The sequence below is a fragment of the Mustela nivalis genome, assembly GCF_964662115.1.
Source record: "Mustela nivalis genome assembly, chromosome: 7".
Taxonomy (NCBI): Eukaryota; Metazoa; Chordata; class Mammalia; order Carnivora; family Mustelidae; genus Mustela; species Mustela nivalis.
Window position 1 is genome coordinate 135,989,064 of NC_139026.1, and position 22,771 is coordinate 136,011,834.

Consider the following 22,771-nt stretch of genomic DNA (forward strand, 5'->3'; position numbering starts at 1 on the left):
TTTAGAAAGTAGTTGCAATAAGAGATCAACAATAGCTAATAATAAAATAGAACAATTATAACAACACAGTATAATAAAAGTTAAGTGAATGAGGTCTCTGTGTGTGCCTCTCTCTCAAAAAATCTTATTGTACTGTACTTACCTTTCTTCTTCTTTTGATGACGAGATGTGACATAGCGTTAGGCCGCCATTGACTTTCTGATGATGGGTCAGGAGAAGGATCATGTTCTTCTGGGCCACGGTGGACCATGAGTAACTGAAACCAGGGAAAGCAAAGTCACAGATAATGGGAAACTATTGAATTATGCTGGGATCACAGACACAAACCAGGACTATCGAGGCAAACCAGCTCAGTCATAGATTCACCCTACATGTGGGTCACCCTCCCTATCCCCATACCTAGCCCAGGACCGAGTGGAGGTGAGGGTTTCCAGAAACTATCGATTTGCTTAGGGAATCTGAAAGAGAGCTCCGGTTCTTCTTTGATTATGAGAAAGCTCCCAGGGGTCCGACATGGCGAGGAAACAAGGCTACTTATTTTCTCTGCCCTGAAGAGGTCAGGGGTAGCTGAAAAAGAGCCAGGCCTGGCAAGGCCATGGGGTAGAGACACAAGGGTCAGGTGGGATGGAGCACCCCAACAAGGGCCAAGACTAAAGACAGCGAGATAGTACACAACCTGCCCTCAAGCCATTCCCCCTAGGGCCCTCAGGCTCCCACCACAACCAAGCAACCTATTCTGGGAAATGAGAGGGCACCCCACACTACTGAGGTAACACATGGAATGGACAGACATCCTCTGAGACTTCGTTTCAGGAGCCAGGCAGAGCAGGGACTTGATATGGAAATGCTGTGGTTGTGAATATGGTACAAGTCTTGCATGTCTGAGTTGTGGCCTGAGGTTCACACCCACTTTATAATGACACAGAGAACCCGAAAGTTAGAATATCAAGTCCTGGGTGCCTGGGTGGCTCAGTCAGTTAAGTGTCTGCCTTCAGCTTAGGTCATGATTCTAGAGTACCAGATCATGTCCCTCATTGGGTTCCCTGCTCAGTGGGGAGTCTGCTTCTCCCTCTGACCTTACCCCTCCCCCACGCTCTCTCTCTCTCTCATTCACTCTCTTTCTCAAATAAATAAGTAAAATCTTAAAAAAAATTTTGTCGGGAAGCCTGGGTGGCTCAGTCAGCTGTGCGTCTGCCTTTGGCTCAGATCATGATCCCAGGGTCCAAGGATCAAATCCCACATCAGGCTCCTTGCTCAGCAGGAAGCCTGCCTCTCCCTCTGCCTGCTGTTCCCTCTGCTGGCACTCTCTCTTTCTGACAAATAAATAAATAAGATCTTAAAAATATATATATGTCAGGTCCTAAAGACAGAAGTCTTGCAACTTTTAAATAAAATCCCTGTTTTAAAAAATACTGCCTTAGAGTCTAGTCTTCTAGGGCATTCTGTCATACAGACATGCGAATCTACAAACAGGAAAGGTCTGGCCTTTAGGGGAGGCACTTTGATATATAAACAAAATGAAACAAAAAAAATGCACTTAACCTTCAGCCCAGCGTTTTATTTCTCAGCATCTGCCTTAGAAAAATAATTGCCCACATAGTACACTGGAAAGAATGTGAAAGGATTTTCAGAGTTGTGTTGTTTATAATAGTAGAAAATTGGAAATACCCTTAATGTCAGTCAACAGGGTAGTGGTTAAATAAACAACTGCATCTTCACATTACTGAGCAGCAAGTTTTCAAAACATGTCAGATTTTATATTGTTCTGAAGTGAAAAAATCCTCAAAACAGAAATTTGAAAAGCAAGATATGGAATGATATGCACCGTATGGTTTTATTTATGTAAACGCACATGTATCAAATGGTTAACTCTGAGGCAGGGACTATAATTGGGAGATTGAAGGTTAAGGTAGATGTGTTCAGTTTGTGGGGATGGTTCAAATATTTTACAGCATGAATATATTCAGGTAATTTTACCATTTGTCTTTTAAAATTGCTGCCTTGTAGCAGATGGGAAACAGAGAGTATGAATGAGGATAATTTGAGGAAATTTTAACTAAGGGACCATTTGGAAAGTTACAGGTAGGGTTCAGGAGAACTACTTAGGAGATCATGTGGAAACAAGAAAGAGAAAGTTAGGTAGTGACATTTCCAGGAGGAGAACCATGACCTGTGTTCAAAGGATACAGCCCATCAGAGGAGTTAGGAAATAAATCCCCTGACGTCATTCTCCTTCCCTTCAGTCACCTGCAGGAGCTGCCCACTGGCCAAAGCCAGAAATATTTGGCAATGTCTAGAGGCATTTTTGGTTGTCTCAGCTCAGTGGGAGGAGAGTGTGGTGTTCCTGGCATCAGTTGGGTTGAGGCCAGGGATGCTGCAAAACAGGACCGCCTCCTAAAAAAAGAATTATCACACCCTAAGTGCCAATTGTACCAAAGTTGAGATATTCTGCCTCAAGACTTATCCATAAAATAGTTTTAATAATGCCAACCTGTTACAAGTGTTATGAGAACTAAACCATTTAATGTATACAAAGAACTTGCTGTATAGTATATGATAAGAATGATAATAAGAAAAACAATGAAGAGGAATAATGAAGATGGATGGAAGAAGATGCTGAAGACAGAACTCTCGTTGCAATTGGGCATTGAGCATTTACTTGCCGGACACAGAAAGCCATCTTCTGTTTGGATTGCTGATCCTTAAAGTACAACATTGTAATAAGACCAGGCACTGAAGTCGTTATGTACCTGAAGTAAACCCCTCAGGGGCAAACCAGGATCAGCCAAGATCTTCAAACGGTCAATGTTGAGTTCACCCCTGTGAGAACAGAGAGGAAATGCTGTCAGGGTTCCGGTGGGAAGAGTCATGGGGTTGCGGGAGGCCAGCTCTGTCCAATCCAACAAGATGGCGGCATCTGCTGTGCGTAACCCAGGGGTTGGCGGGAAGAGGCGGTGCCGCCTTTCATTTTAATAGTTGCAAAACACTAGGAACTCCAATCTGGCAGGGGGGAAAAATGGAAGTATTTATTGGCCAAATCAAAGTAACTCAATTTTTATTTATCTTTTCAATCTCTATGTAAGTCATTTTATGTTCATCATAGAGGGGAGGAAAAAGCCTGACCAAAAGAAAGAAGAGAGAAAGCACACATAGTCCTTCTGTTATTTTGGCATGACTTCCTTCCGTGTTTTTTCCTTTCTTTTTTTTTTTTTTTTTTTTTTTTTTCCTGTGCATGCAGGGCATTATGTATACCTTTGAAAATAAAATTGTTATGTCATTCAAAAACTTTGTAACATGCCTTTTAATTTAATAATACATTTAAAATAGTTGTAATGTCTTTAAGCATCCTTCTGTATTAACTCATCAAAATATAAACATCTTTTTTTTTTCCTGATTACAAAAGGAATAAACACTAAATGTGAAAGAAATGCCAACAGTGTCTAGAAAAGAAAGGGAAGGGGGGGAAGTATTTGGGTTGGGAAACTGTGAGTTGAGTTGGCATGAGCAACTAAACAACAGAAGCCTCAGGGGCCGGACAGGCTCAAGAGCGTCATGAAGACACCAGGTGCTTTCCGTCTCTCCTCAGCTGTCTTTGGGGACCTCATCTGCAAGCCTGTTCTCCTGGGCATCACAAGATGGCTTCCTCTGTCAATCAGCACTGCAGAGTCTCTTCTTACGTCCCTCTTCTGGGGAATATCGATTTGTTCTTTAGGTCCAATGGCATCAACTTGTGTCATATGATCTCCCTGACCAACAACAGTCAGGGGGCAATCCTAATTGCTCAGGAACTAGGCCTGGTCAGATACAGAGCCCAGGGGTGGGGTCAGTTCTGAAGGGCATGACTATGTGAAGAGGGGTGCGCACCTAAACCCTGTGGGAATTCTGTCAGGAAAGATGGAAGGAGAGTGTGTGTCAAGGGTGTTCACTTCAATATTCCCCTCTGGCTATCCAACATGCCTACACCCTTTCCCGTCTATCATTAAAAAAAAAAAAAAAAAAAAAGATTTATTTATTTGTTTTAGAGAGACAGCATGAGCTGGGGGAGGGGCAGAAGGAGAGAGAGAGAGAGAGAGGATCCTCACGGAGACTTCCCGCTCAACAGGGAGCCCAACATGGGGCTCGACTCCATGACCCTGTGATCATGACCTGAGCTGAAATCGAGTTACCAACTGAGCCACCCAGGCGCCCCTCCCATCTAGTGGTTTTAAACAATAATCCCAGCTTCACAAAATGTCTGCAGCCCTTTTCTGAAGGGCTTCTGACTCCTGCATACATTTTAAGTCTGGGTCTCTGGTGGGGGGGGGGGGGTCTGCAGACCTCTTCACTCTGTTATTTTAATCATATGTTGTGGTTCTGGTTGTGGAATTCAGGTAGGAATAGAAGGAATTTTCTGCAATTTTCTTCCAACAAACATCAGCTCATCTTTTTTCTCATGTGTTTTGAGCTCCACTCTTCCTTTTTTTTTTTTTTTTCTTTTTTTCTTTTATGGGGTGTGGGGGTGGGCAGAATTATCACACAGACCCCAAGATGGGTTCTTTCTCACTTAGTCTTTTTGACATCATCACAGTTGTTCACAGGCCTGTGCCTTGCTCCCAAAACAATCCCCATGTGGTCTTTTGCTTATCTCCCTGCTTCCCTGAGCATGGCTTGCTTCTTCCCTGAGAAACATGATTTGGCTGGTTCTTGGAGCCCCATCATTTGTATAAAGGGGCCCCAAAGCTGCCTGAGGAGAGCAGGGAGGGCAGTGCTTCCATGAGCCATCAAAGCTGGGAACAATTTCCACATTCATTTTATTTTTTTTTTGTTGTATTGAAACCTTTGAGTAGAGGCTGGGTCCAAGGAACAGAGCGTCTACCTTGTCCCATGGATGGTGGTGGGTCTGGGGATTTGGGTCTGTCTCCCTTCTTCCGCTGATCAAAGCTGGAGGCAGGGTCTTGCCAGGTGGTGTGAAAGTCATGTCTTGTGTGGCTGCCGGCACGTTCTTCCACCCAGCTCCCTCTGTCCTGGGCTGCCAGCCCCTCAGAGACATTTGCTGCTAAAAGCTTATTTCTGGACTCTCTCCCACCACTGTGGCCTTCGACTGATGTTTGGCTTTATGAGAAGGAAAAAGAGCCCCGAGTGGAACATTCCAGATCTTGTCTCTTGCCAACTCAAGCCCCTATTTCCTGTCCTTCCAAAGTGAGAATTATTTTTAGTGGGATTTTTAGAAATTCTGCCTCTTCTCACCACTTTGTGCATTTCACTCCAAAAAGGGAGTTGTCAGTTGATTCCCAGAATCTTATATCAAGTTAAGCTTAATTGTTTTGTATTTCTGGAGGTCTGTAATATGAGGTTAAGAAAATCCCCTAGATTCTTTGTTGGATGATGCTTTCCTTGCTGTATCTTGTTTTATTCATTCCAGTGAGCCTTGGAAGGAGATTTTTATAAACCCACTAATACACTGCTCTTTCTTGGATGCTCCCAGAGCACGTTTGGTGGTTACACATCATCCCAATCACACGGGGAAAGCTGAATAAACTTCACCAATTTCCAACTGGCAACTGGTTAGGTGATTTCCAATTTTTCCATCACTATAAAAAAAAGTTACAAAAACCTTGTACATGATATTTGTGCATGTCTTTGATTATTTCATTAGTAAATGACCACATTTTCAAAATATGACAGGGAACTGAGCTCTATATGGCCCCTTCTTAGTATTGTCTTCGTTTTTCCATTAAGTGGTTCTAAATAAAAACCATCATAACACTCCTTGGCCATATTGTAGGTGCCTTTCAGCACCTTCTCTTCCCACCGAACCATATGTTGACCCAGATAAACTAACCCCAGTACCAGGAACATGATCGGTCTGCTAGGGATGCTCATTCTTCTCATTTCCACTCTCCTTCTGCAAACACTCTGAGTCCTTTATCATCCACAGCTTCTCTCCATGAACTTTCTACTTACTCACTGGCATTTTCAGCTATTTTTCTCCACATACATCTGAAGTTTTCGGGTCCCTTTCTACCAAGGCTTTAGCTTGTGAAAATCAATGAGATAGAAGTAACAGCCATCTGCTTCTTACCACTCTGCTCCTCAAAAGAAAATATCATATACACACACGCTCTCACACATGCTGAAATCCTGATGTACCACCGTCAATAAGGCAGAAACCAATAATCTTGTGTTTTATCAAACCATGAAGATCACCAGCATGAAAACTCTCAGAGGTGTTTGTTAAAATCCAAATTCCTGGGCTGTGCCTCCGGTTAACTGGATTAAAAATCTCTAGGGATAGAGGGGACCAGAAATTTATGTTTCATTGATTTCTCTAATGATTCTGGTACTTACTAAAATAGGTCAACTTACAAGAATTCTTATATTAAAGCTCAACTCTGCATGAGCTGACACAGCAACTCCCTTTCTATCATGTTTTTTAAATAAAAATTCTATTAATCATGTGTCTAAATTGATGGTAGTACCAGGGAGCCTGGGAAGCTCAGTGGGTTGGACTTCTGACTCTTAATTTGGGCTCGGGCCAGGAGGTCAGAGTCATGGGATCAAGCCCCACACGTGAGGCATAGATAGCCTGCTTGGGATTCTCTCCCTCTCTCTCTGCCCTTCACCCTGCCTCTCTCTCTCACTCTCTCTCTCTCTCAAAAATTAATTAGTTAGGGTGCCTGGGTGGCTCAGTGGGTTAATGCCTCTGCCTTTGGCTCAAGTCATCATCCCAGGGTCCTGGGATTGAGCCCCGCATTGGGCTCTCTGCTCAGCAGGGAGCCTGCTTCCCTTCCTCTCTCTCTCTGCCTGCCTCTCTGCCTACTTGTGATCTCTGTCGAATAAATAAATAAAATCTTTTTAAAAAATTAATTGGTTAATCAACTAGTGGTAATACTGACACCATCTCCACAAATCCAAACAACCCTGGATGGTAGAGTTTACAAGAATCACCACATCTGGTACTCCTCTCCTTCCTACTTCCTTGCGTCTTGGGTTGAGATCATGTGACCAATTCTGGCCACTGGGCTGTGAATAGGATTTAGATGAGTTCATACTGAGCCTTTGTATGGTGCCCGTGAAGCCATGTGCTAAGACTGAGGTATCATAAGATAGTGGAGCCAGTGTCAGCTTGAGTTTCTGAAGGTTTGTGGAACAAAACCGCTGTCAACCTTCAAGGCAGCGTGAGCCAGAAATAAGTTATAGAGATTTTTAAGGTTATTTGTCATGCAGCATAACCTAGTCCTATTCCGAACAATACTAAAACCCTTATTTCTGATTCGTCCATCAGTGTATTTTTTTAAGATTTTATTTATTTGAAAGAGAGAGAGAGAACTTGAGAGAGAGAGAGATCACAAGCAAGAGAGAGGGAGAGAGGGAAAAGGAGTCTCCCCACCAAGGAGAGAGCCCAATGGAAGACTAGATCCCGGGACCCTAGGATCATGGCCTGAGCCGAAGGCAGATACTTAAGCGACTGAACCATCCAGGAACCCTCCATCAGTGTATCTGAGTGTCTTCTGATCATTTAAAATTTGGTTATAATAAGAAATCTCCAGTTCTATAAATCTGAGCTTTGTTCAAGTATTGACCTCCAAAAATCAATTTCTATCTTTATAAATGATTTTACCAATTTCAATTTGTGTAAATGAGAGAAAAATGTCTGTGAGTGATAGAAGGGTATTAGGAAACTTGATGACTTAGAAAAAGAAAGTGAGGTAAAGGGGTGCCTGGGTGGAGTCTGCTTCTCCCTCTGCCTTCACCTCCCCCTGCTCATTCTCTCTCTCTCAAATAAATAAAATCTTAAAAAAATACAAAAGGAAATGAGGTAAGAATGAGTCGGTCAGTGGTTGACCTGGAAAAAAACTCAGAACTTGCTCTGAGTTTTGACAACAATTCATTTTTTTTTTAAAGATTTTATTTATTTATTTGACAGAGAGAAATCACAAGTAGATGGAGAGGCAGGCAGAGAAAGAGAGGGAAGCAGGCTCCTGCCGAGCAGAGAGCCCGATGCAGGACTCGATCCCAGGACCCTGAGATCATGACCCGAGCCGAAGGCAGCAGCTCAACCCACTGAGCCACCCAGGCGCCCCGACAACAATTCATTTTTGACAATAATTCATTTGTCTTCCTTTCTTCTCCTCCTCCTCCCCCTCCCCCTCTTTCTTCTTCTTCTTCTTTACTTTTTCCTTACCACTAACCATGGTAGGAAACCTCAAATTTCTCTTCAGTCCAAAATGCATATGTACTATGATCACTACATTTTATACAATATGCTAGAATTTTATATGTAACATCCGATAATATACATTTATCTTGCTGCACTATTAACGGTTCAATCCCACTGCCTGTGTGGTTTCTGATTAACTTACTCAGTTCTGGTTGTGGCTCAGTTCAGTCATATCTGCTGATATTTTAACTCAGGGCGAGTCTTAGAAACGGAGCCCCTGTGAGGGTAGAAGAGCTCTTCTGAATCCCTCAGCCCTATCCCCAGGTCTGTAAGACAGAGGAAAAGGACCTCGGATCCCTTTGCACCTCTTGACATGAGTTCTTTGATCTTGAGGCATCAGTAGCAGCAGCAGCTGACAAACATACAGGACAACGAAAAGTGGGGACAGAGGGACAAAGAGGTGGTAAGAATTTCCTCGTGCTAGCCGTTCTCTTTTGGTCCTTCTTCATTTTCTTTTTCTTCTATTTGCCTTCCTTCTTTTCTGTGAGCATAATCTCTGGTTTCTACTTTCTGTTTGTCTTTGTCCTACTTCTCTGATCGTTTAGCATGTAACTTATTTAAATGTCGTGAGCATCATTTAGAATCTGACATGGTCTATGAACTCTCCCCTGGGAAAACTGCGCATAAACTCTATTTAGAGCCTCAAATTAAGTAAACTCTATAAGAAACAGATATTCTGCCCTCAACTAAAAGTCTCGAAATTCTCTCCTCCTACAGCATTCATCTGAAATCGATTTGCATTGTAAGACTCCACCCCTGGCATTTTCTTGGAATGTTTCAGTTGCATTTTCTGGGTCACAGATTCTTGATGGTTACTCAGAAAACTCCTCTCAGGAGTCAGGCTGGGGTGGTGGAAAGAGCATGAACTTCGGAACAGCCCGTGCCTGGATTAAATAGTGGCTTTCCTGCTTGTTAGCTGTGTGACAATGGAAAACATATGGGATTCCCTGCAGGTCCCTCACCTCATCTCTCATCGCTTGTCTTTTACACACAAGGTAAAATATGGAGTGAGGGTTATGGAACTCGTTTTGGCCTGCGGCTGTATCTCGCATTCTCTCTGGAATGAAGGGCGGCTCTTAGCGCTCACTGTCACTCGCATGAAACTCAGTGGGAAACCTAAGACAACAAAAAAGTTGAAAAGCAGTTATTTTCTCTCATAGGCAAGACAGAAATCATGCACATGATGAGTGAGACTTAAGAGCTCAACCTGATGCCTCCAAAGGATTATTTCTTCCTTACCTTCTTTTTTTTATTAAGATTTTTTTTTTATTATTTATTTGACAGACAGAGATCACAAGCAGGCAGAGAAACAAGAGGAAGCAGGTTCCCTGCTGAGCAGAGAGCCTGATGCGGGGCTCGATCCCAGGACCCTGGGATCATGACCTGAGACGAAGGCAGAGGCTTTAACCCACTGAGCCACCCAGGCGCCCCTCTTCCTTACCTTCTTTTTTTTTTTTTTAATTAATTAATTTATTTTCAGAAATACAGTATTCATTATTTTTACACCACACCCAGTGCTCCATGCAATCCGTGCCCTCTATAATACCCACCACCTGGTACCCCAACCTCCCACCCCCCGCCACTTCAAACCCCTCAGATTATTTTTCAGAGTCCAAAGTCTCTCATGATTCACCTCCCCTTCCAATTTCCCCCAACTCCCTTCTCCTCTCTATCTCCCCTTGTCCTCCATGCTATTTGTTATGCTCCACAAATAAGTGAAACCATATGATAATTGACTCTCTCTGCTTGACTGATTTCACTCAGCATAATCTCTTCCAGTCCCGTCCATGTTGCTACAAAAGTTGGGTATTCATCCTTTCTGATGGAGGCCTCATACTCCATAGTGTATATGGACCACATCTTCCTTATCCATTCGTCCGTTGAAGAGCATCTTGGTTCTTTCCATAGTTTGGCAACTGTGGCCATTGCTGCTGTAAACATTGGGGTACAGATGGCCCTTCTTTTCACGACATCTGTATCTTTGGGGTAAATACCCAGGAGTGCAATGGCAGGGTCATAGGGACGTTCTATTTTTAATTTCTTGAGGAATCTCCACACTGTTCTCCAAAGAGGCTGCACCAACTTGCATTCCCACCAACAGTGTAAGAGGGTTCCCCTTTCTCCACATCCTCTCCAACACATGTTGTCTCCTGTCTTGCTAATTTTGGCCATTCTAACAGGTGTAAGGTGGTATCTCAATGTGGTTTTGATTTGAGTCTCCCTGGTGTCTAGTGATGATGAACATTTTTTCATGTGTCTGATAGCCATTTGTACGTCTTGATTGGAGAAGTGTCTGTTCATATCTTCTGCCCATTTTTTGATATGTTTGTCTGTTTCGTGTGTGTTGAGTTTGAGGAGTTCATTATAGATCCTGGATATCAACCTTTTATCTGTACTGTCATTTGCAAATATCTTCTCCCTCTTCCTTACCTTCTTAATCTTTGGGAGATCCCTCCGTAGGACTGATTTTCTGTCTCTCCATACTTCTTCATATCATGTAATACCTACTCTTCAGGATTCTTCTCTCTCATTACTTAAAAATTCTTTCTAAGTAGAAGAAAACCTTCTCATTTCAGCATGCTAGGCTTTAGTTCACCAACGACTTTTCAGGTCCTCTAAATTTCCTATCTCACAAGTTATAAAGAAATCTGAATCCACACTCCTCTCTTCCGTACACACTAGTACCAACTGCTTTTGCACTGTATACACATAAAGCCACATTTGATTCTAGACAGACTATAGTTAGTGATGTATTATTATTACTCTGCCCTCAAAACCAAAAATTTCAAATAAGATATAGAATCAAAAATTCTTCTGTAAATATAAACAAGTCACAGAACCTGTAACACATTCTACTGTGCCTCTTTACAAAGCTCCACTCCAAAAGAAAACTTTAACGGGAATAGGAATACATTCTCTTTTCCTAACCTAAAAAAGTGATTTCTCCCGGATTTTAAATGATTTGGTCTTAATCTTCCATTTACCTCTGTGGGTTTAACACAAATCATTTCAGAATGTCAGAAGGTGGTACCGAGTTTGATATCCCTTCTCCAAAACGGTATTAGAAATTTCATGCAGTGGTTCCCACTGAGTGTGGAGAGGAAGTTTGAGAGCTACACCCCATTCAAAGAGTGCTCAGCTCAGGGATCACTGGACAGAGGAGGGAGGAAAAAGAGAAGCAAAGACAATTATAGTTCCAGAAAAGCTGCCCCTTCCTCACCTTGGACCACATTTTCAGGTTTATCACAAAAGGACGGGAATCAGGACTTAAGTATGAGAACAGCAAAGGATTTGGTTGGTTGAAGCTTTAGGGCAGGTGTAACACTGGAGGAGGAGTAAATGCAGACATGAGGTCTGCCTTGGTCCCAGCTAGAAAGCCTTGTCCTGGGGAGGGGGTGGGGATTGGGGTCACCTGAGTTCCTTCCAGAGTTGTGTGAGGAGTGGAGGAAACTTGGTGGGGAAGGGGCAGGAGGAAGGTTAAGCATAAATTTGCTTCTCTACTCTTCTTTGTCTGACAGCTATGGTCAGGTCTCACCTGGTAGCCATGGACCAGCTCTGTGGCACAGAGGCTTCTGTTTACACCACAGAGACTACCTTACCATAGGCTTCCATGAATTCACCCTTTCAGACTCACAATGCATGTGAGTCTTCTTGCAAAAGGACCTCCTGATGATCTTGAACACTCTAGTGCACTGCCCAAATATCCCTTAGGTGATGACCTTAGTTCCCCAGCTGTGGGAGGTTGCCCACAGACCGCTCTCTGCTATTGGCCTCCTGGGAAGTTGCCTCAGCTGAAGAGAAGAGCCTCACCCAAGGTTCTACACCCTTCCCAGTGGCCCATATCCAGTGACTCATTGACCTAAACTTTGACACAGATGGGGCAGCTCTGAGAAGCCATCACAAGTCCAGAGCTCTCCGTGGGGCCCACGGGAGATTCTGTGGAGACTGCATTCACCACAGCCCAGTTTTGCATCAGCCCAATCCTAGATTCCTTCCCTTCCTCTCCTTCCCTCAGATAAGTTGCTGGGATCATTCCTTCGTAAAGGTCCTGCCTGCTTGTCTGCGCCTCAGTCAGTTTCCTGACTGACACTGATGTTTGTGCTTCACTACACTGAAAACAGTAGGGGGCACGTTCAGAATTTTACAGAAAGCTCTGTCTTAAATAAGCTGCAATTTCTTAAGAGACTTCTGATTGTGGACTGTCAATAGTGAGCCAACCTTATAAAACAAACGATTCAACTGGTGATAATTGTTTAGTTCCATGTTGAAAAGGATGACCTTTAAAATTTGAAGGCTTAGCCTTGAAGGCTTAGCAATAGGAAAGTGAACTTAGAGTCTGAGTGGGTATGTCGGGGTCCCTTACAAAGTCTCTCATATACTAATCAAGATGGAGGTCAGGGAACAGCCCTGGTCATGTGAGCCCCGATACTTTGCCAGCCGTTTAAAAAAATTTTGAGTTGTCACTTAGTCTAACTCCTGTCTCCTCCTCCACGAGCAGGAGTGGAAGAGGAGTGGAAGAGCACCCATTAGCACACTTCCCTCAGATAAAACAACACCTCCCAGCTGGCCCCAGCTCCCCTACAAAGACAGAAGAAAAAAACCTCCCAGCCCACAGGCGCCTGTGCTTGTATAGGAAGGAGGAGGAGGAAGGGAGATTGGGTGATTCCTGAGCAGTGACCCTTGGGGGCAGCACTGTTGGTGAACAGCAAAGATGGAACTAGAACGGGCAACTCCTTTACCCCCAGTAGAGAAAGCGAGAGGGAGGGGGAGGGGAAGGAATAAAGTGAGGAACAGGGAAGGAATTTTGAAAAAGCAAGAGCTGGGGGAAGCATGCAATGCAGGAAGCCCTCAGTTTGGGTAAAAACTGTCTATACTTCATGTCTGACTCTTTTGATAAAGTCCTGGTGTAACCAGAGGCATGTCAAGTAACAAAAAGCAAAAGGGTAGGTGCTAAGCCACTTTTTTTTTTTTTAAGATTTTATTTATTTACTTGAGAGAGAGAACGAGCAAGTAGGGAAAGCAGCAGGCAGAGGGAGGGGGAGAAGCAGACTCCCCGCGGAGCAAGGAGCCTGATTCGGGGCTGGATCCCAGGATGCCGGAATCATGACCTGAGCTGAAGGCAGCCACTTAACAGACACCCCCCACCCCTGGGGCGCCCTGATCCTTTTTTCTTTTCTTTTCTTTTCTTTTTTAACTTATTTTCTTGCTGATTGATTCCTTTCCCCAGAAAGCAACTACTTAATATTGAGAAATAGCTAAAACTCTTCTGTAATATACTCTGGGGAAAGAAAAAAGAAGAGGAAGGAAAGCAGATACAATATCACCAAAAAAGCCCAGACAGTGTTAGCTTACACTGGAAACAGTTTGGTCTCTCAGAAGCAAAAGGAAGTTACAGGTTTCCACCGCTCTCCAAAAGTAAAGGGTTCCTAGGAAAACTTTTGTAAGCCAAAGGGAGTAGTAATGCAAAGAGCAACAACCATGCACGTGTATGGACATTTTGGGGGTGTTCCAGACTGCCAGAATCACCTCTTGTAGGCTTTTCCGACGTGATCTTAGGACACCTCTTGCTAATGGATGCGCAAAATAAATCAAGAGAACAGCACAGGTGCTCACAGACACAGTTACAGCTCTGGCAGCTGGAGGCTCGGATGCCAAGTGGGGTCCCGGCAAAGGGCAGGCCTATGCCCGGGGTTCCCAGCGCCTCTCTGCCTCTCTCTCTCTAAGCCTCTTTGGATTCCTTTCAGTTAGCGAGAACAGGGACTAGCTAGGTTCCGTCTTTTGTAAAAGCGATGTGGCAAAACATAAACTTTCCCAAAGTGGAAGATCCTCATACAGGAAGAAATAGATGGCTAAATCGGACAGAACAAAAGAAAACTCACTATACACAGAAAAAAATAAGCCACTTAAGAGAACTTATTGGGACGACTAGGCGGCTCAGTTGGTTAAGCAGCTGACTCTTGGTTTCCGCTCAGTTCATGATCTCAGGATCATCGGATCAAGTCCCATGTTGGGTTCTGTGTGTGGTCTGCCAGGAGTCTGCTTCTCTCTCTCCCTCTCCCTCTGCCCCTTCCACCATTCTCTCTCTCTCTCTCTCATTCATAAATAAATAAATCTTTTAAAAGAGAGAGAGAACTTTTTTTTTACATTTTATCCATTTGACACACAGAGATCGCAAGTAGACAGAGAGGCAGTCAGAGCGAGAGAGAGAAGCCGTCTCCCTGCTGAGCAGAGACCCCCTATGTGGGGCTCAATCCCAGGACTGGGATCATGACCTGAGCTGAAGGGAGAGGTTTTAACCCATTGAGCCACCCAGGCGCCCCAAGAGAGAGAACTTATTAAGAGCACATATGTTAGCACATTACTTCGGAAAGTAGTGGAAAATGTTAATCATTTGGGTCTTCTCTATTTGCTTATGATCTTGTGCAGATCACAGGGCATTAGTAAATGGAGGGCATTGTAAGGGCTTTAGTAAAACAGCAGGCAGATGCTTCTGCTTTTTTAAAAAAATATTTTATTTATTTATTTGTCAGAGAGAGAGAGAGAGCACAAGCAGGGGAGAGGCAGGCAGAGGGAGCAGACTCCCCACTGAGTGAGGACTCTGAGGAGGGCTTGATTCCAGGACACTGGGATCATGACCTAAGCTGAAGGCAGACGCTTAACCGAGTAAGCCACCCAGGTGCCCCTGCTTCTGCTTATAATCAGCCCCAGCCCCCTCTGGCTAGGCCTATGACCACCTCCGTTCCAATCAGTGACTGAGGGGTTCACAGTGTTAAGTGTATGGAGATCACAGGAGAATTTATTAAGAGCCCCTCTAGAGTATGGTCTCTATATACACCTAGCAATTCAGCAAAACTGAGTAACAACTGAATTACAGTCTATACAGACTACAGTCTTTGTATAATGTGTGGCTACATCTCCTAATACAGTCGCTAGGAACTTTGAATTGAAATAGTTAAAGGTAGAATATCTTTCTAAAAGAACCTTAACTCACTGAGTTTGGATGGAATATCTTATCTCTTTATCAGTATTCTAAAGATTTGTTTTTTATTTTTAAAAATTTTTAAGTGAGAGATCACGTGTGGGGGTGGGGGATAAGGAGAGAGGAAGACTCTTAATTAAGCTGGCTCCACAAGTACTCTGTGCGAGCAGTTCATGTATTTTTCTATCTTTACACCCATTATGTCCACTCCAAAATGAAAGACTTTGAAAGGTGTGATGGTTTGAAAAATACATCCACAAATCTTTTTTGCGCCTTACCTCAGGAGGAAGAACTTAATTCTCTCCTTGAGTGTGAGCTGGATCTAGTCACTGACTTCTAGCGAATAGATTTTGGCAGAAATGATGGCACTTCTTTTTTTTTTTTTTAAGTTTCTTTTTTTTTTTTTTTTTTAAGATTTTATTTGACAGAGAGAGAGAGAGATCACCAGTAGGCAGAGAGTCAGGAGGGGGCGGGGGGGAGGGGTGGGGGAAGCAGGCTTTCTGCTGAGCAGAGACCTGATCCGAGGACCCTGACATCATGACCTGAGCCGAAGGCAGCGGCTTAATCCACCGAGCCACCCAGGTGCCCCTGATGGCACTTCTTTATATTTATTCTTTTTTAAAATATTGTGTTTAAATATATATAATAGTGGCCATGTAACCATTTTTCAGCATATGGCTCAGTGTACACTTTCACCTTGAGAGAGACCCCAACCCAGAATCAGCCAGCAAAGCCATTCTCAGATTCTTGACTCAAGGGAACTGTGAATGTAGTTGAGTGTAATGACCTTCCCGGTGTTGTGCAACCGACACCACCATCCACCTCCAGAACTTTCTCATCATCTCAAACTGAAACTCTATTCTCATTAAACAGCTCCCCACTCCCCTCCTACCCCCAGCCTCTAGTGACCACCGTTCTTTCTTTCTCTGGGAGCTGGACTATTCCAGAGGAAGACTCTGACCAAACTTTCAGAGCAAACTTGTAGTGAGGTCAACATCACAGAACTAGCCCCGCAGGGAAACCTCAGTTCCAGTCAAGAATCCAGACACCCCGGGAGCTACTTCCCCACTGTGGGCTCTGAGGGGCACCGCCTTTGCTGGGGTTCACACCACAGAACAGATGCCCTCACCCTGCCCCTCAGCTACTCCCGCCTCAGAAAAATCAGATTTCTGCCTCTGCAGGGGCAGATTCCCTCCTCGCTAGTGTCTAGAGGGAGGACCACTCAAAGAGGTAGAATGGGGCAGAGGGAGCCAAACTAGAATATTCCCTACAGATGTGATGGATAAGGGTCGACAGTCAGGAATGAGAATGTTGCCGTCGCCGAGTCGCTGGGACAGACCCACTGTGTGGTGACCATTGTTTGAAGAGAAGTCAAAATGGGCAACTAAGGTACCCTGAGTAGCCGCTGTGTGGTTGGTACCAGATTATGAATTTTGTGTTGTATTTTACTTACTACAACCCTACGAAATAGGTATTATAATCCCCATTTTCAGGTGGGGAATCTGAGGCTCAGCCAGATTAAATAACTTGGGCAAGTTCCCATGACAGAGGGAGAAAAAAAAATATATATATATATATATATAATGTATATATATTAAATTTGAAGAAAGATTTGTAGCAGGCATCTCCTTCTCCCAGGGCAAGAGACACTGCATTCTTAGTGCCACACAAGATAATGATGATAGTGAGAGTATGTGTTAGTGCTATCTTGGTCTCCATTATGGACTAAATGTTTGAATCCCCCAACATTCTTTTGTGGAAGCCCTCAGCCCCTATGTGACTTTATTTGGAAATGAAGACTTTATGGAAGTAATTAAGATTCCATGAGGCAGTGGAGGGCAGAGGAATTGGAGAAAGTGATCAAAAGGCACAAACTTTTAGTTATAAGATAAATAAAGGATAGGAATGTGATGTACAACCTGATGACTAAAGCTGACACTGCTGTGGATATGCAGGAAAGCTGTTGGGGCAGTAAATCCTAGGAATTCTCACCACAGGGGAAAAAAACATGAAAATACATCTTTCTTTCCTTCTTTCCTTTTCTTCTCTCTCTCTTTCTTTCTCCCTCCCTCTCCCCTACCTTCCTTCCTTTCTTCCTTTCTATACAAGATGATGAATGTTAACTAAACTTATTGTGGTGATCGTTTCACGGTATATGGAAGAAGAACATTATGCTATGTACCTTAAATTTCTACAGTGCTGCGTGTCAATTACATCTCAATAAAACTAGAAGGAAAAAAGATGAAATGAGATGCTAAGGTTGGGACTCTGATCTGACAGGATTAGTGGCTCCACTACTTTCTGACTCTGTGACTTAGGCCAGTGACCTCTGTGCCTATCAGGGAAAAATAATAGTGCCTATTTCATAGGCTTATTATGAGGATCAAACAAGTTGGTATTTGTGAAGCAAAGTCCCCAGCTCACGGGAAATATACAAGTGTGTGACAAATAAATAAGAAACGGAGAAGTCACATTCTGCTAGGAGTCACCTAAGTGGTTTAAGTATGAAGTTTATTACTGGGAAGGTGGGACTTAAACAGCCTCTCAAGATAAGGAAGCTGGGATGGCATAAGGCATGGAATAGAGATTAAGACCAGCTCCTTATCTTCAATCCTTCAGTCCTGCAGGGGGCCAGTCCCAGAGAAAAACCGAAAACCACAGGCAAACACCCATGTCAGCTGTCTGCATCTGCAGATGTTCACACTGGCTTTGGAGAAGAGTCCCTGCTTACCTCCTGTCCCCCAGCACCTCTCAGATGCTTCGCTGGGCACAGGGGAGATTGGAAACCCAGGCTGAAACCCAGGCTGTCCACAGCCCCTGGGAGAGTTCAGGAAGGCAGGGCCGGCACCAGGTCAAATTGATTTGGTTTCCTTCGCAATTCATTAGAAGCAGGAGGCTTTCACAACGAGATGCCACATCATGCCAGTCAGAACGGCTAAAATTAACCAGTCAGGAAACAACAGATGTTGGTGAGGGTGCAGAGAAAGGGGAACCCTCCTACACTGTTGGTGGGAATGCAAGCTGGTGCAGCCACTCTGGGAAACAGAGCTACCCTGCAACCCAGCAATTGCTCTACCAGGAATATATCCAAAGGATACAAACAGTGATCTGAAGGGGCACCTCCACCCCAGTGTTTATAGCATCAATGTCCACAATAGCCCAACTATGGAAAGAGCCCAGATGTCCATCAACAGATGAATGGATAAAGAAGATATGGTATCTCTCTATCTATCTACTTACCTACCTATCTATAGTGGAACATTACTATTTGGAATAATGTGAATGGAGCTAAGAGAGTATTATGCTAAACAAAATGAATCAACCAAAGAAAGACAAATATCACATGATTTCACTCATATGTAGAATTTAAGAAATAAAACAGAGGGAGGGAAGGAAAAACAAAATAAGATGAAAACAGAGAAGGAGGTAAAACCACGAGAGACTCTTACTATAGGAAACAAACTGAGGGTTGTTGGAGGGGAGGGTGGGAAGACGGGGTAACTGGGAGATGGGTGTTAAGGAGGGTACTTCATAGGATGCCTGGGTGGCTCAGTGGGTTAAGCCACTGCCTTTGGCTCAGGTCATGATCCCAACATCCTGGGATCGAGTCCCGCATCGGGCTCCTTGCGCCGCAGGGAGCCTGCTTCTCTCTCTGTCTCTGCCTGCTTGTGTGCTCTTTCTCTCTTTCTGACAAATAAACAAAATCTTTAAAAAAACAAAAACAAAAGGAGGGCACTTCAAGTAATGAACACTGGGTATTGTATGCAACTGATGAATCACTGAACTCTATCTCTGAAACTAATAATATATTATACATTAATTAATTTAAACTAAAAAAAAAAAAAGAAGTAAGAGGTTTTACTTGACTTCTGACTATCTTTGTATATGCTTTGCCTTGATTTGTTATTCAACATCCAAAGAGCCCACAGAGGGGCGCCTGGGTGGCTCAGTTGGTTGAGCGTCTGCCTTTGGCTCAGGTCTTGCTCTGCGGGGAGCCTGCTTCTCCCTCTCTCTCTCTCTCTGCCTACTAGTGATCTCTCTCTCTGTGTCAAATAAATAAATAAAATCTTAAAAAAAAAAAAAAGCAAAGAGCCCACAGAGATCTTCTGTCTAAAGGTATATTATCAATTCTTTAATGTAAGGAAAACCATAGTTTATACTTCTTTTACCTTTCCTTTGTGCCTTAAGAGAATTTTGCACTTGTGATGTGCTATGTATGTCCAGAAGTTTTTATTTATTGAAGGAAATAAACCTTTATAACCAAAGGACTATAAGCATTATACAATTCAAGCAACAATAAATTCTTTCAGATAAAATTGGTATTTTTAAAAATCTGCTTTTACTTTTTTCCCCCATAATAACATAATTTGTTATTAAGAATGCAGTCATTAAAAAAAACAAACAAACCTATGGCATGTCATAAAGACAAAGAAGCCAGCCTAGTGGGGCACCCATAGGCCAAATCCAGAAAAATTTGAGCACCAAAATAATTAATAATATTAAAAAATCACTGGAAAAATAGTAATAAGTCCATACTGATAATAATAGGTAATAACTAATAATAAAGAGAGAAATAAGTAACTGGGGATATAATACAGAGAAACAATAACTGGGGGTAAGGAGGACCCTGGCTCAGGGTTCATTGGTCAGCGTGAAAGTGTGCTGGAGTTGGACACTCATGTTGGGAAAGAATCATCAAAAGATGTTTAATCTAGGCATTTTGATGAGGAGTTTGGTCTTAAAGTGTCTCCGTTCAACATGCTTATTAGTTGCAAAAAGGGAAGAAAGAGCAATTAGACAATGGAGAAAGTGGACACCTTGCCTGGACACCACGCCTGATCGAAATCAACATTACCAATGGAGAACAGACGGGTATGGCTAGAGGTGCTACGCTGAGAAAGGTACAACATCTGTGTAGTATTGTGGCCAAGAACGTACACGTGCATTTCATCATGAGGAACACTAGTCAAACCTAAAGTGAAGAACATTCTATTTAAAAAAAAAGCAGGGGGGGGATCTTCAAAAATGTCAAGGAAAGCTGTAGAAATGTTCCTGACTAAAGAGGCATGACAGCTCAATGCAATGTTACCCTAGCCTGGCTCCTCTATTGGAGGAAAAATCCTACAAAGGACGTTGTTGAGTTAACCAACAGCGCTGGATTCCAGTGCCCACCGCAGATTAGATTAGACAAAGGCTTTCTACGGTGTTAGGTTTACTGAAGGTAATACCTGTATGGTTGTTAGGAAATAAACACGGATGCATGTAGAGATAAAAAGCCTTCATGTCTGTCACTTACCCTCAAAATTTAGGAAAAAAAAATATAAGAAAGACAAAAATCAAGTGATAAAGGGAAGGTGGTAAAGTGTTAACAATGAGGGAACAGCACGGATGCCCTTAGTACTTGTCATATTCTTGCAACTTTTCTGCAAGTTTGAGATCGCTTCTATACAAACAAGGAAAACAAATTTTAAATCTATGTAAGCATTTTTCACTTCTGCCTAATTTTCATAGGACAAATTTCAAACAAATAAGAAATAGAAAGGAGGGACACCTGGCTGGCTCAGTGGGTTAAAGCCTCTGTCTTCGGCTCAGGTCATAACCCCAGGGTCCTGGGATCAAGCCCCACATATGTTCTTTAAAAAAAAAAGAAAGAAAGAAAGAAAGAAAGAAATAGAAAGGAAACTATAACCAAATCCCATGTATCTATGTATGTACGTATGTATTTTTTAAAGATTTTATTTATTTATTTGACAACCAGATCACAAGGAGGCAGAGAGAGAGGAGGAGGAAGCAGGCTCTCTGCTGAGCAGAGAGCCCAATGCGGGGCTTGATTCCAGGACCCTGAGATCATGACCCGAGCCAAAGGCAGAGATTCAGCCCACTGAGCCACCCAAGTGTCCCCCATGTGTTTATTTTTTACAAAAATATTTAATAAGAGATAAGAGTAAAGTAAGTTCCTGGACATGGTCTGGAAACTTGGGAATTCTAGAGGTATGCTCTTTGATGGGCACCTGTGTTGTTAGCAAAAGGGAAAATGCAAAGTGATGGCTGGGAAGGATCTGCTTCTATCAGCCTCGAGGGCAAGGCTCTTGTCTGATCTCTGTTTTCTTCAGGGCCCACCACACTGCTCCCTGTAGAGCCCATGCTCAGTGGACTTTATTGTGTGGCTGAGTGGATTGATGACAAAGGGCTAACCTGGTCCCCAGAGCCCTATCTATCCCCAGCTAAGCTTTGGGACAGTGCTGTGGCTTCTAGGTTGCACACTATTCCTGCATGAGTTCATTCCAGTGCACAGGGAGAAGGAGAACTGGTCCCACAATTTTCCTTTTGGCTCTTCCAAGGGCTCTTCTAATCTGTGGGGCCTTGCTGAAGCTATTCAAGTTATCTAGACCTGGAATGTTCTTGTCTATGTTTCAGTCAACAGAGTTAACTGACTGCTATAATTCACACAAATTTTTTTCATTATTAGTTCTCCCTCCTTTTAATGAATGATACTTGGCCCTGAATTCAGAAATTATGCTTGGTTTTAAGTTATCCATGCAAAACTAAATAGTTAAATGATGATTTGGTCAGGGTTCTCTGGGAAGCAGATGCCGAGAAGGAATTGGATATGTAAGACACTTGCTGGGGAAAACATCTGTGAGGGGTAACAGGGAGGGAGCAGGAGGTGACAGGGAGAACTCTTAGACGGTGAGGCAGGTCTGAGACCCATGAAGAAGACAGGAAAGGAGAAAAGGAAGAAGGTGGAAAGGGAGGAAGGAGGAAAGCCACAGCCTGCCTCTCGTTCTCAGAAAGTTTCAGCAAGGGTTAGAAGGGAACCCTTGAGCCAAACTCTCTCATCACTGGCACCTCCGTCTCCTTACTGTCTCTGCCATGTTCAGTCACTGGCCAGGAGTGGAACCTGAGAAGTGTGGCCCGCAGCTAGCGCTGGAGGCCTGTCCTGCTTGCCGCAGTAGGAGATCTGAGAGGCATATCCCACTGGCTGCCACCGACAATAATTTGCGTGATTTAGGCTGAACCGCGCTCTGCTTTTACCTGAAACAGTGGTATGTATGATCCAAGGCAAGTTTGGAGTTTCGGCCTTAATCGTCCATCTGGACTCTGCTGTCAGTGCTATGTTGCTTTGAACAGAGGTATAGCCCGGGCATCCGAAGTAAAGACTGAGAAAAGGGATCCATGTTGTGCTGAAGACATTAAGCTACAGCTCTGTGGCAGAAGAAGTTCTGCTTTCATTCCAAAATACATAGGTGCATTATTTTCCTTTTCCCTCAGAAAGACACTGATTCAAGATGTTGGATGCCTGTTGAATCCCAAAATCTAGAGGCTTTCATTCCAAAGCCTCACTTAATTATTTATTTTAAATATTTATTTATGGGGTGCCTGGGTGGCTCAGATGGTTATGCGCCTGCTTTTAGCTCAAGCCATGATCCCAGGGTCCTAGGATGTGGGGTTCCTTGCTCAGTGGGAAGCCTGCTTCTGCCCTCTCTCTGCTGCTGCTGCTCCCCCTGCTTGTGCTCGCTTGCTCTCTCTCTCCCTGTCAGATAAATAAAACCTTTAGAAAAATAAAATAAAGCTTTGTTTATTTATTTGAG

General features: G+C 43.4%; 1 protein-coding gene across 1 annotated transcript in view; it reads right to left on the reverse strand.

Moving 5' to 3' along the window:
- LOC309869549 (uncharacterized protein) overlaps positions 1-22,771 on the reverse strand; it is a 158,500-nt gene that overhangs the window by 124,469 nt on the left and 11,260 nt on the right. The window contains exons 3-5 of the mRNA XM_082740939.1: positions 9,163-9,316; positions 2,751-2,820; positions 143-256 (exon numbers count right to left, since the gene is read on the reverse strand). Coding sequence (XP_082597065.1) covers positions 143-256; positions 2,751-2,820; positions 9,163-9,167 — 189 coding nt within the window. The 5' untranslated portion in view covers positions 9,168-9,316. The remainder of the gene's footprint in view (positions 1-142; positions 257-2,750; positions 2,821-9,162; positions 9,317-22,771) is intronic.